General features: G+C 41.0%; 2 protein-coding genes across 10 annotated transcripts in view; one reads left to right on the forward strand and one right to left on the reverse strand.

Annotated features, from left to right (window-relative positions):
- Positions 1 to 12405, reverse strand: part of Son (SON DNA and RNA binding protein) — a 32061-nt gene extending 19656 nt beyond the window's left edge. For all 5 annotated transcript variants that reach the window (XM_076868700.2, XM_076868702.2, XM_076868703.2 and 2 more), the window contains exons 1-3: positions 12271 to 12405; positions 8921 to 9087; positions 552 to 6476 (exon numbers count right to left, since the gene is read on the reverse strand). In XM_076868700.2, the coding sequence (XP_076724815.2) occupies positions 552 to 6476; positions 8921 to 9087; positions 12271 to 12347 (6169 nt within the window). In that variant the 5' untranslated portion in view covers positions 12348 to 12405. The remainder of the gene's footprint in view (positions 1 to 551; positions 6477 to 8920; positions 9088 to 12270) is intronic.
- The window catches only part of Gart (phosphoribosylglycinamide formyltransferase, phosphoribosylglycinamide synthetase, phosphoribosylaminoimidazole synthetase), a 31963-nt gene continuing 24729 nt past the window's right edge, over positions 11924 to 19157 (forward strand). Inside the window, exons 1-2 of one of the 5 annotated variants that reach the window (XM_076868709.2) lie at positions 11924 to 11990; positions 16490 to 16640. In XM_076868709.2, the coding sequence (XP_076724824.2) occupies positions 16496 to 16640 (145 nt within the window). In that variant the 5' untranslated portion in view covers positions 11924 to 11990; positions 16490 to 16495. The other 4 variants (XM_076868710.2, XM_076868708.2, XM_076868706.2 and 1 more) reach the window with 4 other exon arrangements.

A 19157-nucleotide genomic window follows, 5' to 3' on the forward strand; every position in this document is an offset into this window, starting at 1 on the left:
TCTAATAAATTCCACTTTATCCATAACAATTTTCATTTACCTCATTAAATAACCCCAGATGCAAATTTCCTACTGACTTCTATTTCCAAGTGTATAAAACAGAAGAATTACCTTCACAAACATTTAACAATTCTAGATTGCCATTTTAAGATGTTAATTTATTAAATAAGAAAACCATACTTTTGCTCAGTATATGTATAATACATATAATAACAATATGACCATATATACTGGCCTTGTTTTTCATAACAGGACCACCTCCCATCTGCCCTTTTCTTTGGTCTCTATCTACTTTTGCTTCTCATTTTTAGTTAAGGCAAGATGGTGCAAGCAAAATAAAAAATTTAAGGAAAAAAACCCCTTGGTTCTAATATACTTCAAAGCGGGTCTTTTTTAACTCCTATGACATGCTCACATGCATCTATCCTTTTATCAACACAGGCTTATCTAATCACACTTAAACCCATGATCCAAAATATCCTGTTTGACTCAAAATCACAAAAAACTCAGGTTTAAACCACTCCCTATTACATTTTGAAAGAATGACTCACCCAAATCTGTTAGACGTTTCGGTGATCTGCCTCTTTCAGAAGACCTGGATCTCTTACGTCGGATGGGAGATCTACTAAATCTTCTTCTCAAGGGTGTTCTTGATCTCCTTAATCTGACTGGTGATATACTAAAGCTTCGTCTTCTTACCACAGACCTGGATCTTCTCCGACGGCTGGGGGTGCGGCTCCTTCGGCTGGGGGTACGGCTCCTTCGGCTGGGGGTGCGGCTCCTTCGGCTGGGGGTGCGGCTCCTTCGGCTTGGGGTGCGGCTCCTTCGGCTTGGGGTGCGGCTCCTTCGGCTGGGGGAAATGCTAAAACTCCTCCTTCTACCCACAGATCTAGACCTTCTTCGACGACTAGGAGTGTGACTCCTACTCCGACGACTTGGGGTTCGACTTCGAGCTCTAACTGCTTTTCGATTATCCCTGGAGCTTGATCTTTTTCTTTTTCTTTCCCTGGACTTAGATCTGTGCTTTGGAGACCTTTTGCGCTTCTCTTTTGATACTGATCGCCTACCTCTAGACTTTGACCTTGATCTGCTGCTCCTCCTCCTGCGTCTTGAACGTGACCGTGAACGTGTTTGTGAGCGATGAGACTTGGACTTAGATGATCTTTTCCTTGCCCTGGAACGAGATTCACTGGTACGCTTACGGGACTTGTGTTCAGAAGATTTGGAACGCTTACTCCGAGACCTTAAAGAAGAGTCTCTTTTTTTCTCTTTCTCACCTTTGTCACGGTTCTTATTTTTCTTGCTTTTTTCATGTGTGTCCTTAACTTTTACAAAAATTTCATAATCATCTTTTTCCTCTGAAGAAGACTCTGAAGCCCTTTCTGGTACACTAGTTACAACTGGACTGGCAGTCGATTTATCACGTTCAGCTTCACTTGCAAGTAAAGGTCCTTCAATACCAGCTCTAAGGCTTGTAAGTCGTTCCATGTCCTTAGGAAGTAATGGTCTCACTAAATCTGCTTCATTAATTTCATCAATGTTAGCAGAAAATCCTGAATCAGACAACATCTCTTGAGTAGAGAGAGGTACTTCTTTATCTTCTCCACTACTTTCTTTAGGGCTGAGAGCAACTGCTAATATTTGGTCACTCTCTCTCACAGGTAATGGTTCTTCTGTATCCTTACTAATAAGATTATTAGATGTTAAATCAAGATGAATGTCTTTAGCAGGCAAAGGTCCCTCTATGTCAGCTTCACTACCACCACTGGGGCTGTTGGAAATTACCATGTCATGTTCAGTATCTTGAGTAGTTAAAGATACCTCATCATATTTACTAACTGAACTGAGAGCAGATGCTGTCACAAACTCAATACCCTTATTAGTTTCCGTTGTATCAGGTTCCAGAGCAAGAGGACCAATAGAAGATAGTGTTCCTCCTACATCAGCTTCACTAATACCAGGGCAGATATCCAATACTGTGCATTGTTTAGTCTCATTCATGGGCAAAACTTTTTCTTCACCAGTTTCACCAACAGGACCAGTGCTAGTAATAGACTCTGTATTATGTTCCATATCTTTAGCAATTATATGATTATTTATACTTAGGTCTGTACTTATACCATGTTCATTTTCATAAGAGTCACTTTTCACATGTCCTTCCACATGTGGCTCTTCACCTGAATGCAATGGAATCTCCTGCATGCCAATGTCTGGAGAAAAACTTTGATCACCAGATAGTAAAGTCACCCCTTTCATAACATGTGATGATACAACATTAGATCCCACTATCACTGGTGTAGAGACTAAAGCCATTTCAGCTGATGTTACTTGAGTTTGCTCTGAAACAGTGACAGCAGACTCTGAAAATGTCACAGTGGACTCCTGGACAGAAACACATGGTTCTGAAACAATCATAGCAGGTTGAAGGAATGACACTGCTGGTTCCAGAACAGGCACAGAAGGCTCCAGGGCAGACACAACTGATACAGGAATGGTAACAATCTCTGGCTCAACCATGGTGGGAGGCTCTGGTACAGCCACAGCTTGTGATTCTAACTCAGTCACGGCTGGTGGTTCTGGGCCAGCCACAGGAGGAGGTTCTGGGCCAGCCACGGCAGGAGCTTCAGGGCCAGCCACAGCAGGAAGCTCTGGGCCAGCCACAATAGGAGGCGCTGTGCTAGCCACAGCAGGAGGCACTGGGCCAGCCATGCCTGGTAGCTCCAGAATGCTCTCTGTTGGTTCTGGCTCCAGCAGGGACATGGATACCTCTGAGGCAACATGTCCTGCAGCTCTCATGGAATCAAATGTTTCTGCTGCCTCTGACATCGTAGGAGGCTCTGATGTTAACATAGATGGTTCAGATGAAATGGGCATTTCAGATACCACACAAGTCACTGGTCTCTCTGGAATACTTTCATGTTCTTCTGCTACTACTGCAGACTCAACAGGTACTGATGTAACTGAAGATTCCAACTCTGGTGGTGGTTCTGGAACAGTCACAACTGCCTCTGATGCTAACACTGAAGACTCTGATCCTGTCACCGAATAATTAGCAGGCACTGCCGGAGGCTCTGAAATCTCACTTTGACTCACAGCAGTCTCAGGCTGTGATACACACTCTTCAGAAGGTAATGCCGACACCTCTGAAGGCCAAGTATTTTCAGCTGTTAATGCTGCCTGCTCAGTGGGTAATGCAGGACCCTCCGGTGGTTCCTCAGGAGGCAATGGTGGTGTCATTGGTGGCTCCTCAGGAGGCAATGGTGGCATTGTTGGGGGCTCTTCAGGAGGCAAAGGTGGCACCATATATGCCTCCGTATATGTATCAGTGTAAGAATCAGTGTAAGAATCAGCTGCCATAGACATCATTGAACGATCAGCAGTATAAGATGACATCATAGATCGGTCAGCCGCAGAGTACGATGACATCATAGACCGGTCAGCAGCAGAGTATGATGACATCATTGACCGGTCTGCACCCATGGACATCATAGATCGATCAGCCATTGGGGACATCATGGAGCGTTCATAAGCTGACATCATAGAACGCTCATAGGCTGACATCATAGAGCGCTCAGCCATAGGAGACATCATAGAACGCTCGTAGGCTGACATCATAGAGCGCTCGTAGGCTGACATCATAGAGCGCTCAGCCATAGGGGACATCATAGACCGCTCATAAGACATCATAGAGCGTTCATAAGATGACATCATGGAACGTTCTGCAGCATAGGACATCATCATAGAACGTCTAGATGCTAACATCAAGGGTCTAGGTGCTAACCTATATGGCCTAGGTGCTATTCTATAGGACCTGGGTGCTATTCTATAGGGTCTAGGTGACATCCTATAGGGATCAGGAGTTAGTCTGTAGGGATCATGGCCTAATCTATAGGGGTCCTGTCCTAACCTGTAAGCATCATGACCTAACCTATAAGGGTCATGACCCAACCTATATGGATCCTGAGCTAACCTGTAAGGATCCTGAGCTAACCTATAAGGATCAGGAGATTTTGAACCCAACATAGCAGAATCTTGGGTACTAGAGGCTAACATCTGGGCATCCATGGTGCCAGAGGCTAACATCTGGGCATCCATGGTGCCAGAAGCTAACATTTGAGAATCCATAGTGCCAGATGCCAACATCTGGGAATCCATAGAACTAGTTGCTAACATCTGGGAGTCCATGGTGCTGGTTGCTAACATCTGGGAGTCCATGGTGCTGGTTGCTAACATCTGGGAGTCCATGGAGCTGGTTGCTAACATCTGGGAGTCCATGGAGCTGGTTGCTAACATCTGGGAGTCCATGGAGCTGGTTGCTAACATCTGGGAGTCCATGGAACTGGTTGCTAACATCTGGGAGTCCATAGTGCTAGTTGCTAACATTTGGGAGTCCATGGAACTAGTTGCTAACATCTGGGAGTCCATGGTGCTAGAGGCTAACATCTGGGAGTCCATGGTGCTAGACGCTAACATCTGGGAGTCCATGGTGTTGGACGCTAGCATCTGGGAGTCCATGGTGTTGGATGCTAGCATCTGGGAGTCCATGGTGTTGGATGCTAACATATGGGTCTCCATGGTGTTAGAAGCTAACATATGGGATTCTTGGGCCATCAAGGGATCCACTCCTACTGTAACAGAAGTCTCCCCCACTAATGTAGCAGGCAGCTCCTGTGCTACCGTATTATAGGATTCCAGCGCTGTCGTCGAGGGCACCTCCAGGGACTGCGACACGGTCATCGTTGACAGCTCCGATGTTGTCACCACAGACTGAACAGAGATCTCCAGCGCCACAGTTGCCACTGGCTGCCCAGGCAACTCTGGCGCCCCAGGCTGCCCTGGCAACTCAAGCACCCCTGTTGCCAGAGGCTGCCCCAAAAGCTCCAGTGCTCCAGCTGCCCCAGACTGCCCTGAGAACTCCAGTGCCCCAGTTGCCATGAGCTGCCCAGGCAACTCTAGTGCCCCAGCTGCCACAGACTGCCCCGACAACTCCAGTGCCCTAGTTGCCGAAGGCAGCCCTGGCAACTCTGGCACCCCAGTCACCGAAGGCTGCCCAGACAACTCCAGCGCTGTTGTTGCCACTGGCTGTCCTGGCAACTCCAGCACCATAGTTGCCTCAGGCTGCCCCAGCAACCCTGTTGCTGCTGTCACCTCAGGATGCCCAGGATGTTCCACCGTTGTCATCCCCACAGGCTGCTCGAACTCTGTCGTCGTCACAGGTTGTTCGGTCAACTCCATTGCTACTGTTACCGCAGGCTGCCCTGGCAACTCTACTGTCGCTGACACTGCAGGCAGCCCTGGCAACTCCTGTGCCATCACAGGTGGCTCTGGTACCTCCTGTGGTGGCTCCAACCCCATGGATGGTGCTGGAGGCCCTGGCAATTCCTGCGACAACTGTGGCACTGGTGTCACAGAGGGCCCCGGCAACTCAGGCACTGCAGTCGCAGGGGGCCCTGGCAACTCAGGCACTGGGGTAGAAAGGGGCCCTGACAACTCTGGCACAGGGGTAGCAGAGGGCCCAGGTAACTCCAGCACTGGAGTCACAGGGGGCCCCTGCAACTCCGACTTGGAGGTAGCAGGTGGCCCCGGCAACTCCAGCACTGAGGCTACCGACGACTCCGGCAGCTCCAACGTTGTGGTCTTAGACAGCTCCAGCAACTCCTGTGGTCTTGTCATTGATGAATCTGCAATCTCCGATGGTACTTCTACAGGTTGCTCTGGAAATCTTAGCACTTCAGTTGCAGACGACTCTGGAAAATCCACTGTTGTTGATGTGCTTGGTTCAGGGTGAACCTCAGTAGGTGTGTCTGATGCGGTCACAAGGGTGTCTAATGGCTCTTGCACTTTTGCTACTGGAGGCTCTACCACCAACTTGATCTTTGATGGCTCTAGAGAGGTGCTCTCCAAAGATTTCAGCACAGATTTTGTCTGATACTCCACTGACGTTACAACTGGCTCAGCTGACTTCAGCCCTACTGTTGTAGCAGGCGCTGTTGCAAAGGAATCCAGAATCTTTGTTGTAGATGGTTCCAATGTTGCTGCCACAGACTGTTCTGAGATAAGTGATGTAGATCCAACTGAGAGTTCTGCAGTTTTTGTAGCTGGCTTCAGAGTTTCTAAGATGTGTGGCTCCGAAACCTCCATTGATACTACAGGAGGTTCCAGCATAACTGTAGGAGATTCACTGGACTCAGATAGGCCAAATGATCTTATAGGATGCTCCAGTGCCACTGCTGAAGGTTCAGAATCAAACTTTAAAAAGGAATCAGATTCTAAATCTATGTTCCCATCATGATGAAATTTCGGCTTTGACTCAGATTCTTCTGGCTGTCTTTTGTACTTTTTTTCCTTTTCTTTCTTCTTTTTCTTCTTTTTGTTTTTGTGCTTTTTATGCTTCTTTGACTTTTTGGTGGGAATTTCATCAGTAGGATCTGTTTGTACAGATACACATCTACTTTTTCTGGAGGCCTCTTTCAAATCTGAAAGTAATAAAAATTAAATTTTGTCAAATGGTCTCCAAAGTAGATTTAAATAAATCATATAAACCAGTATTTTTGCTCCATGTTAAAACTTCACAGTTTAATACCCTATGTTAAACAAAAAGTTACCAAATAAATTATTTTCCATAAATCAATTAATCCAAAAACTGCCACTTTTCCAATATTCTTTCTACAACTAAAGTTTGAGTTAAAAATAACTTCTTACTTTATCCCAAAAACTTATCTAGAATTATATTAAAATGTGTTTTAGGGCTGAGGGTAGACCTGCCCAGAATACACAAAGCTCTGGGTTCAATACCAATCACCAAAACAACAACAACAAAAAAAAAATTTAATAAATTCTATTAAATTAATTCTTTATCCAGTTCTTAAATTTTAGCAAATTGTTTACCAACTGTATCAATCAATATTTCATGTTTAGCTATTACCATTGCTATTAAAAACATCTACATTAAGAAAAATTGGAGGGAGGGAGTATTAGGGATTAAATTCAGAGGCACTCTAGCACTGAGTTATAACCCCAATTCTTTTCATTTTTTATTTGGAGACAGGGTTTTGCTAAATTGCTGACGCCCTACAATCCTCCTGCCACAGCCTCCAAGTAACTGGGATTATAGTAACTGAAATTACAGGCATGCACATGGCACCTGGCTATTTTTTATAATTATTTTACAACTCCTTTTTATACCAGAAGCAACATGGCACATTGGCTCTGAAACAAAATGCCTACTTTTGTATCCTCAATCAGTGCATCAGTTAGTAGATAAATAGCATTATCCAAATTACTGACACACTGTTTAACGTTGGAAGTGCATGCTAGTGCATCCAACAAGACTGGGCACATGGTAAACTCAACAATAGTAATTACTTCTAAACAGAATACAAACATCTGAACAACAAATGCAACACATCAATATAAAACTTAGATTGCATCTTTTCATACTTGTACACTGATTAAAAACTATATTTTCCCCTGAATACTCTTCTAAAAATGACTAAGCAATAGGAAAAAATTTCTTACACCCTTTAATATGTAATTTAAGAATATGTCAGAGGGGCTGGGGATGTGGCTCAAGCGGTAGCGTGCTCGCCTGGCATGCGTGCGGCCCAGGTTCGATCCTCAGCACCACATACAAACAAAGATGTTGTGTCCACCAAATAACTAAAAAATAAATATTAAAATTCTCTCTCACTCTCTCCTTAAAAAAATAAAATAAAATAAAATAAAGAAAGAAAGAAAGAATATGTCAGAGCCAGGCATGGTGGCGCATACCTGTAATCCCAGGGGCTTGGGATGCTGAGGTAGGAGGATTGCTAGTTCAAAGCCAGCCTCAGCAAAAGCATGGCACTAAGCAACTCAGTGAGACCCTGTCTCTAAATAAAATACAAAAGATGGGGCCGGGTATGTGGCTTGGTGGTCAAGTGCCCCCGAGTTCAATCCCCAATAACCACCCGCCAACAAAAAAAGAACATTTCAGAGCTGGAGATGTAACTCAGTGGTAGAGCACTTGCCCAGTATGCATGAGGCTGAGTTCAACCCCCAGCTCACTCCACACCAAAAAAAAAAAAAGACATTTTTTTCAATTTGCATATCCTAGAAAAGATCATTTATTCCATTTTAAACTAGATGGGATTTTTCCTAATACCAGTATTAAATTAGATAAATCAGAAAAAGCTAATCAGACATTCTGGCCATTAAGACTATAGAAAAATATAAACTGATAAGAACAAGACATAGATTAAAAGAAACCTAATCCCTTTCTATTGTTTATTTCATAACATCAAATATTGGTTAAAAAAAGGTTGATAAGAAAATGTTGCTAGAACCATAAATCTGAGAAACACTAAAGTGTATGCTTTTTAAACCACAACATACAAAAAAAGATCATACCACACACCTAATTCCTAAAGACAGTAACTATCATTTTTTATAATTATATATCCTTCCCTTGTAAATATCAATTATTTAATCAAAATCTAAATATTCATACAATGACTCCCTTACATTGTATTTTTAAATGGTGTGAGTGTACAAACAAGACATCTCTAAGCCTGGACTTTAAAATAAAAACCTCCTAGGGTTATATCTTTAAAAAAAAAAAAAAAAAATTTTGACCCAGGATACTACACCATCCAAATCTGATGTTTATAGATAACTGTTCAATAAAAATCCACATTCAAAAATCCTGGCACTAAGACACTATAAAATTGAATCAAAGAGAAAAAATTATATTCTACCAGCAAAGCAAAGAAATGCATCAATGTTCATGTTTCAGTATAATTTTGTTCTCAAGGGAGAATTTTACCAAGAAAGTCGTCAGTAAATTGATTCAATAAAAACTTTGAAATAATACTTAACCTTCAAATAAAAAAATTAAAAAAACTTAAAAACCAAAATTTTGAGACATTTATCTCCATCTTACCTGGCTTATATCGTAGTTCTGTATCTAAGACCCCAGAAAGCACTTCCTCTATCTTCTGCACTATTTCTTCATTTGGTAGGCTCCTGGCAGAGGCACCTGCATCACCTGCCTGGTTTCCTTCAATAGGTGTATTTGTTTCACCATTCAGCTGGCCTTCACTCCTTCCACTTGACAAGAAAAGTTTTTCAAAATTCATTAACATTTTATCACACCACATGATAAATCAATAAGTTAATATTGATGTTCCAATTAATATGATCTTTCACCCTTTTCCTTTTTCAGATATTTGCAACTAGGCATACGTAATACGATATACTCATAGCTGGGACATTTTCATTTTTACACAAAGTGTTCAGCACTGAAAGTTAAGAAAATATATATACAAAATCATATTTCTAAGCAAAACCTTTATTAAATGAAATAATTCCAGAAATATAACTTGAGGTTTTGGTTACCTATATTCTTCTCTCCAGGGAGAAATATTAATAAGAGCTTAAATAAGATGACCTAACATTATGGTAGAAACTATGGCCACAATAAAACCACACCTGTGCACAGGTCACAATTACAATAAACAGTATCAAGGAACACAGAAGTTAGCCACTGACACATTGAATAAAAAAAGTAATTTGTAGTCTCTGTTCAGGTTTAAGGCTGTTACTGAAATGCCATAAAATTTATAAAGAAAAATATTTACATAATTTATACCTAATTATCAAAACTCCTGATATTAAAAAATTTCTGGTGTTCAAAAAAATTCACATTAAACAAGTGGTAACTCATTTATACTAACAAAATGATAGATGGTTTAACATACTTTCAACTCAAAGAGTCAGAAGAATTTAAGTATAGATAAGACATTTCACCTTGTAATCATTTTTATTGTTTTTATATAAATGTGCAAAATTTTGAAATCTAATAATTTCAATATTAATTTTACTTTAATTTTAGCTAACTGAAAACACATAAAAGTCTAGTCAAAATAAATTCAGTAATTAACTAAATGTTAAGGAACATTTGATTTTCGAATATAATGAACCATGTAATAATAATAAACATTTGTTGAGTACTAAGTAGTGTCATGTCATGTTCTACATTTTCAACTCATTTAGTCCTACTAAAACTCAAATGACCACTATTACTCTGATTTTATAAATGAGGGAAATGGGGCAGAGAGAAGACAAGAAACTAAAGTGAAGATCATATAGCTACTAAAAAGTTAAGCAAGTATTCAAAACCAGAGCCCATACTCTCAAACACTTCTATATACACTGGATCAATTACTTGAACTAGCTAAACATCACTTTATGACCCAGATGCACGTAAAAGTAGATGGGGAAAAGAGAAAAAACAGTTCACTGAAATGGTTAATAAAAAACTTGTCTTTGGGTTGGGGCTGTAGTTCAGTGGTAAATCACTTGCCTTGCATGTGTGAGGCACTGGTTTCAAACCTCAGCACCACATAAAAATATACTGTGTTTTCATCTACAACTAAAAAAACTTTTTTTAAATCTTGTCTTTACACCAATAATACATTAACTTGTGTTAAAGAGCTGAATATTTCCCTAGTGATAATCTGCTTTATCTAATATTCCTTTCAGATTGCCTTTATGAAACACTATTTTACACTTTTCCTGAGCACTTATACACACATAATTACCAAATATTTAAAAGTCAGAAAACTACAATTTTAAAAAGTCTGCTCAGAAAGCAATCTTAATCACCTTAAAAGCTGCCAGGATATTAATTGCATATTGAAAAGCAATGAGAATTTCAAACCACTTAAATATCCTTCAATATATTCCTACAAAGGAATTCTATGCAGCCATGAAGAGTAACCCAAATTTTGAGTCTGTTATGGACAAACTACTTGGCACTATCAGGTTGAAAAATAAAATAGAACAATTACATTAACAAAACGCATGCTAATCTGCATACACAAGCAAAAACTAAAGGATATAACATCAATAAGAGTAGTGTTGGTTTTTTTCTCCTTTTATAATTTCTAGATTTTTTTTACAGCAAAAGAAATGCTCATTTTCTAACACAAAGACTGACTTTTAAAAGCTATAAAAACAAAGCAAACACAATTACTGATGTCATACAACTATTTAAAAGTTTCCAAGACAATTATTTTTTTCCCTTAGCTCAGGTCTCTTCTCATCCTAAAAAGCACTACCAATATCACAAAACGTTCAAAAGCAATGTAACGAGAGATATATTTCCCACTTAAAAAACAACACATTCTGCAAAAAGGTGTTGCAGTAATACATCATTACCTCCAATAATGTTCATTTAGATACCTAATTAAATTGCGTTTCCGACTATTTTCAAATTCACATATTGTTCTTGCTCTAAACTTTTAAAATACAATTAGCAAAAACAGTGTAACTCAGAACAGGTAAATTACTTTTCAAGATCTCTTTCCAACCTCTGTACTTTTGAGTATTTCATACAAAACAAAAAATACTAAAAGACAACCACTTAACAGCAAGAGCCACACTATTTTCCTTTCTCGGTAAACAACTACTCTGGAGATCTCTCCATCTTTAAATTTCGTGAAACCAAAGTGACCTATGTAAAGTCTATCAGAAATAGCAAAACTAGCTTGCTGATCAAATATGTCAACTGAGGTAGGGGTAGCAAGAAAAAAAATTGGTCTAGACACAAAGTCCACTTTCCAACTGTCAAAAATCTAGTAATCATCGGTATTTCCAAGACCCAGTCCATCCTCTTCTCGGATATTTCACAAGTTGGCCAATATCAATTTGCGGCATTTTCACTTAAATCTCTAATCTGTTAGAATGCTGCCTGGTGGAAAACACAGAATACTGGGCCCGAATAGCAGAATTAATGGCTCCCGGCCCCCAAACGGTGTGAAGCTGGCAATAATAGAGCGGATTTAAGATTACCCAAGAAACGGCCGTTAGAGACCCTTTCCGGTCACAGACACCGGCCGGCGAAATCCGCGGAGGCGGAGAGGGGGAGGGGAGAGGCGGCGGCGGAGGAGGGGCTGAGGAAGGACTAGGCCCGTCCCTGGTGGACAAGTAGGCCTACCAGTCGCTAAAGGGTAAGGGGCGAGCAAGCGGCCGAGAAGGGTGAGCGTCTAAACTCTGTAAAAAAGGAGGCGTCTGAAACTGCCACCGAAAAGGCGAAGTTTCTCGGGGAAAAGGGAACGAGCGGATGGAGGGTTGGGGGGGAGGGCCCGGAAAATGGATCCCAGGCCCAGGCGGGGCCGTAGCGGGGCCTGAGCCGAGGAACGACGGCGTCTCTGAAGAAAGGTACCATGGAAGCCTAAGGCGGGGGGCCTAGCAGCCCTTTGGGAGCAGAAAAGTCAGGGAGGTATTTACCTGGAAAGCTCCTGTTGGATTTCCCGGAATTTACTGACCACGAAAGACCTAAAAACCTGCTCGATGTCGGCCGCCATGGCGTCCGCTCCGTTCTCTCAACTCCTCCTCGCTAGTCCTCCAGGCTCCCAGCATGCCTCGGGAGGAGGCGCAGCGGCCAATTCCTTCTCTCGCCTTCCTGATTGGTTCGTGTGGGAGCGCCCAGACCGGCACGCTCCGCCAACGGACCAATCAGTGGGCACGGTCCCGCTCTCCTGCTCTGTTTCCGAGCGGCTGGGGGAGAGCTGCTGACGTTTGCGCCGCGCACGACTAAGTCCGCCATGTTAGTATCTGACGCAGGCGCCATTACAGAAGTCTCCCTAGAGATCCCTGTCAGCTTCTGTTGTCGGCCCCCCAACAGTTTTGAGGGGCTTTAGGAGATTTGCGGTCGCGTCTGAATGTCTGAGATGAAATTCCATGAGGAACGAGGAAAAAAAAAAAAACGCAACATGGTGCTTGTACTAGAGCTCCTAGTGTTTGCTAGTGGCGCCGACTTGAGTTTAGTCAGGGAGATGCAAACGGGAAGGAACTAGAGTCCGGGTTCCCTCTGTGCTGTGAACACGATTAACGTTTCTATCCCGGCTTTCTCCCCTGCCTCCTATATTCGGATAATTTTTTTAGCAACAGGCTGGAGGTCCTGCGCTCAAAAGCCTAGTGCATTCTGGGCTCCTAGGAGCCGAGCAGGTCATCAGACTGTCCCCGCAGTAGCTGGTCAGCTCTGACTTTCGCGAACTGCCCACAAGCAGCCAAACGTGGCTTGGGCGTCTGGGCACTCCCACAGAGCTCAGGAGGCTCCCGGGGAGGGATGGAGAAGTTACGTGGCAGCTCCCACTACAGTGACCCACTGTAAACAAGCTTTGGTCAGGCTGTGGTCCCAAGCAGGCTCAAGCCGCGCCCGAGGGGGAAGGAGCCCTACTGATTGCCTGGACCAGGGACCCAGGCCAGGCGACCAATGGGGAGGGAAGCGGGTGAGGGGCGGGCGCGCGGAGTCCCGGGCCACTTCCGGCGAGCAGCGAGTGCGAGCGGCTTGGCCGTGGGTATAGGTGCGTAAGCTCCCTCGGCTTTTAGACCACGTTTATGCTTTGGCTGGGGATTTACTTTCAGGAACTGAGTGGAATTGTAGAAACACGCTTGGCTGTAGAAATTTTCGTCTTGTTTTGAAATACGGTGGCTGGGGACTTGGCCATGTGCTTTGCATTGTTAATGGAGGTTTACACGTGAGCTATCACTTTCCCTGCGAATAGGGCCAGGCCTGTTTGTGTCTTTATGCTTTTTTCAGGCGATAACCCAAAATTGATATACTCATCACTTGTCTCGTTGTGCGTCCGTTGTCACTAGCTAATTTGATCCACTTGTGTTTGTACGTTATTCCCCAAATTCTTTAAAGTGGCCTTCTCTGGCTCTGCTGTTCTCGTTGTAGGTTACCCATTCTAATCACTGAGGCCCAAGCTTAAGTCCCTCAAGGTTTCCCAGCTAGTAAAGAGTGAGGAAAAGCGACTTCTGGAGCCCAAGCTTCTTGCCTAATCCTGATGTACCTTTCAGCTGGCTAGCACTGCTGTTTCATAGATTCTGTATGTAAAGTAAGCAGGAAATTTTTCTTAAACTGCCAGTCTTATTCAAACAAATATGTGATATTTTCTGTAGATTTAGAGATATGTTTCTTTCAGATATTTCAATGCACATAGCACATAAAATGTCTATTTTTGGTTGAATTAAAATAGCTTTTCTTTCTGAGACTAATTTAGCAGGATTTTCCCCCATAAGTTTATAATGCTAATCATGTTAATTGTTGTCTGAAAAGTATCTAAAGAAAAATGGCTTCATTTGGAATCCAGAATCTGCACCATCTTAGCTGTGTGACCTCCAGCAATTTATATAATCTAACTGGGCTTCCATCTTTTTCAGTAAAGTAGCAATAATAGTAGTATCTACCTCATCTTATGCAGATCAAGTAAGGTAATTCTTGAAAAGTTTAGAATGGCACCTGGCATGAGGTAAGTGCTTTTAAAAAATGGCTTTTTAATATTAAAGGCTTAAATTTTCCTTTGTGTATGTAGTTTTAGCATCTTACAGGAAGTTATCAATTTCAGTTTCTTTATCCTGGTACCATCATGCCTTCTACATAGTTAGATGTCTTTTGAAAATTAGTAAATTAATGTGGCAAATTATTTATTCTTTTGTGAAGTTTTTTCCTTTGTTTTTTGTTCTGGGAATTGAACTCAGGGCTTCTGCTGAATACTATACTACTAAGCCATACCCCCAGCCACTTTTTTTCCTCCTAGTGTAATGATTTGATAAATTGTTTCTATTCCAAAATATGAATGTGGGTGAAAGAAGTAATTGTAACAAGTTTGCATTTACAACCCCTAAGTTCTATAAGTAGTATTAATATTTTATAAATGTCATTTCAATTAATCTTTACACAACCAAGGTCACACAAATACCAAAACTAAGAGGTGTTTAAATTGATTTTTGCCTTCTCTATCAGATTTCAAACATAGCACACAAACTTCCTAAATCAGAAGTCAGCAAACTACAACTCCCTCCTGCCAAATCCCTCTGCTGCCTGCTTGCTTGCTTGCTTTTTTGCATTTTTTTCCCCCCTGTATGGCAGTTGAACCCAGGCATACTTTGCCACTGACCTACATCCCCAGCTCTTTTTTGACCTGGTTTATCTATGTTGCTTAGGGCCTAACTTGGTAAGGCTGCCTAGAACTTAGTGATCCTCCTGCCTCAGCCTCCCAAGTCACTGGGATTACAGGTGTGCGCCACTGCACCTATTTTTCTGCTGGCTATTTTTCAGCCCACCAAATAAGAATGGTTTGGGGATGGTGGATAATGTTTTTATCACATGTGATAAAAATTATATTGTTTGTACATAAAATAAAAATTTTTATTGTTTTATCTATTTTGTTACAAACTTTCAGGTGGCTTCCTACTGCCTAGAGCCCTGGTAGGCAAATAATACTTTTGTCCTGCTGCCTGTTTTATAAAGTTAAGTTTTTCTGGATATTGGCATGTTCACCTTTCAGTGTATTGTCTATATCTCCTCTCATGTCACCATAGACAGTTGGTAGTTTGGACACAGCACATACCCCTCAAATATTTACTATATGGTCCTTTACAGATGAAATTTGCTGACCCCAGTCTTTAATATTTCTTTCAATTTGTGATAACTTTATCATAAAGTTGTCTATACAGTCTCAACGTTTAGAAACAGATTTTGAATTTGGGGTCTAAATTTAAGTGTCAGCGTGGATGCCTACAGTCCCAGTTACTTGGAAGGCTGGTGCAGGAGGATCACTTGAGCCTAAAAGTATGGGGCTGCCTAGGCAACATAGTAAGACTCCAGTCTCTTAAGATCAATCAAACAATCATTTTTTTCTTATTAAGGCTTTGATGATTATTAAATCTTCCTAAAATGAAGCTAGAGAAGAGAGCTTATAGGATATTGTTTCTCAGATAAGGAACTACATTACTGTTTTCTGTTGCATATAATATTACAGACTGAATAAGTTATGAAGAAAAGAGTTTTATTAGCTCACAGTTCTGGAAGTGCAAGGTCAGAGGGCCCCATCTGATGATCAGCTTCTTGTTGGTAAAGTCCTTAAGTGGCACAGAGCATGTGTGGCAATAGCCAAACTGGTACACATAAATATATGTGTGTGTCTCCAGTCTGGCCCTCTTATAAAACCACCTAGGTTTAGAAAAGGTCGTTCATTAGGGTGGGGTCTCCACCCCAATGATCTTTTCTAAACTTAATCACCTTCCAGAAACTCTGCCTGTAACCACCATAGTTGGATTACATTTCCACTTTGCTAATAGCTCACAATGGGGATTAAATTTCAATACTTGAAACCTTGGGGAACACCTAAACCATAACAGAAGCCACATCACCATGACTTAATCTAGGTCTCTAAGCCGGTCTTCCTTATGTTTAGAATCCCCCCTTACCCTATGACTACGGTCATTTTTCTCAAATTATTAATGACAATTTTTTAAAAAATGAATTAGTAGGTGAAAATATCATTTGAGTACAAATTATTTACTTGACTCATTTAGATAACGATTAAATAATATTTGTGGTATGTAAAGCACATGCATTCTAAAATGCATAAAATCATACATAACTATGATTTTCTTGCTTCAGAGGTTCATTTTCCTTTGAATTCCTGCTTTACAGACAGCGATGGCAGCCCGAGTACTTGTCATTGGCAGTGGCGGAAGGGAACATGCGCTAGCCTGGAAGCTTGCACAGTCTCATCATGTCAAACAAGTGCTTGTTGCCCCAGGAAATGCAGGCACTGCCTGCTCTGAAAAGATTTCAAATACTGGTAATTGTGTTACAAAAATGGGAAATAATAATTACTATCTGTTAATGATAAATTGTCAACCACCTTTGTCCTTTATAATACTAATGGTAGATTGCTATTCAAGTTTGAATGCTTTTCTTAATTTATGTGGTAATTTGAATATCTGACATATATTATAAATGTAAGGTAGCCTTTTGTTCAGAATGTGGCATTTCATGACCCAGCTATCCTACTCCTTGGTATTTTCCCAAAAGATCTAATAAAAAAAGAATATGGCATTTCATTATCTTAAATTATTTTAAATCTTAAGAAATACATCCATTGAAAAGGTAGCAAATGCCAAATATAATTTGAAGTCTTTTTTTTTTTAAGAGCTTTATAGTTATACATAGTAGTTGGGCTCCTCCATGCAAACTCATACATGCATGAGATTCAGTTTTAGTTCATGATCCCCTCCCCGTTTTCCTTCCTGTCCTCCCTCCCTCCCGGTTCTTCCTCCTCTACTCTACTAGACTTCCTTTCACCTATTTATTTTTTTATAGTTGATTGATTCCTTTTTATTTATGCATAAAGATGAAATTCCCTGTGATATATTTACATATGCACTTGATGTAATATTTTTAAGAATTCACTCTGCATTGCCTCTCATTTCCCATCCCTCCACTCTGCTACTCGATCTCCTTCTATATTATTGATCTTCCCTTTGTGTTATCCTGTTCTTCCCTTCCCTGTTCCTTTAGTTTACTCCAGCTTCCACGGTTGAGAGAAAACTTTTGACCTTTGAGTTTCTGAGTTTGGCTTATTTCATTTAGCATGATTTTCTCCATTTACTGAAAAAATACCATAATTTTATTCTTCTTTATGGCTGAATAGAACTCCATTGTACATATGTATACAACATTTTGTTAATCCATTCATCTATTGACAGACATCTTGATTGATTCCATAATTTAGCTGCCATGAATTGTACTGCTTTATACATTGAGGTGGTGTATTGCAATAATATGCCTGTTTTAGAACTATGAGGGAAATACCAGGGCATGAGATAGCTGGGTCCTCTAATGGTTCCATCTCTAGTTTTTTGAGGAATCTCCATACTGCTTTCCAAAATGGTAGTCCTACCAACAATGTACATCATGTAGTATTGTTTGTATTCTTGATCATTGCCATTCTGGCTGGAGTAAGGTGAAATCTTAGTATAGTTTTGATTTGCATTTATCTGATTGCTAGAGATGTTGAACATTTTTTCATGTATTTTTTGCTTTTCTGTTCCAGGGATGATCCACTGAGCCACATCCCCAGCCCTTTTTATTTTTTATTTTGAGACAGGTTCTCACTAAATTGCTGAGGCAGGCTTTGAACTTGCAATCCTCCTGTGTCAGTCTCCCAAGCAGCTGGGATTACAGGCATATACCACCATGCCTGACATTTTTGGCCATTTGTGTTTCTTCTTTTGAGAAGTTTCTATTCAGTTGTTTTGCCCATTTATTGATAAGGTTATTTGGTTTTTTGGTGTCTTTTTGAGTTTTTATACATTCTGGGTATTAATCTCATATTGGAGTAGTAGCTGGCCAAGATATTTTTCATTCTGTAGGCTCACTCTCCATGCTCTTAATCATTTCCTTTGCTCTGCAGAAGCTTTTTAGTTTGATGGCATCCCACTTATTGATTCTTGGTTATATTTCTTGTGCTTTGGTGGTCTTGTTAAGGAAGTCGGTGCCAGCACCTTTATGGTGAAGTGTTGACCCCCTGTTTTCTTCTAGAAGTTGCAAGATTTCTAGTTTAATTCCTAAGTAGTTTAAAGGCATTTTGATATGTATTTTTGGAAATGAGAGGTTGAACAGTACTATCAAAGGTCAGTTTCCTAACAGTTCTAACTTAAAAAATGATCAGTTCATATGCTGTATTAAATTATTCATAGTACTTGGAATATGACTCAAGATTTCTCACCTTGCCTTACAAAACCTTTCTGCAATCTGGTTTCCACCTGCAGTTCCAGCCTGGTCTTTTGTATCTTTTTTTCACTAAACTGCATCAATGCTGCCCTGCCAGTTTTTCAAACACAGCTAACTGCCTTGAAATTTATTTCCTCCCCTACATGATGGGCTTCTAATCACTTTGGGTCAACTTCAGTGTTACCCCTTCAAAGGATCTTAAAGTTTCCAAGTAAAGCATTTGTTCACTGTGTGTCCTGTTTTCTGATTATGAACCATTGTGTTTGTTTGTCTGTTTGTTTGTTTATTTTTACAATTTTTTTGGTGGCGCCGTGATTGAACCCAGGGCCTTGTGCATGCAAGGCAAGCACTCTAAAACAGAGTTATATCCCCATCCCCTACTGTATTTATTTCTTTTATCAATCTCTATCATCCTTTCCCTTGCCCCTACTAGAATATAATCCGTAAGATGTAAACTCTAGGAGAACAAGGAACTTATCTGTCTTAGTTTGCATTATGTGCACCTTATGTGACACATGATATTTATGGCCAGAAGAATATAGACACAACAAGCCACAAACTAAGAAGATACTTGCATGTAATT

Source organism: Callospermophilus lateralis, chromosome 10, assembly GCF_048772815.1.
Source record: "Callospermophilus lateralis isolate mCalLat2 chromosome 10, mCalLat2.hap1, whole genome shotgun sequence".
NCBI lineage: Eukaryota > Metazoa > Chordata > Mammalia > Rodentia > Sciuridae > Callospermophilus > Callospermophilus lateralis.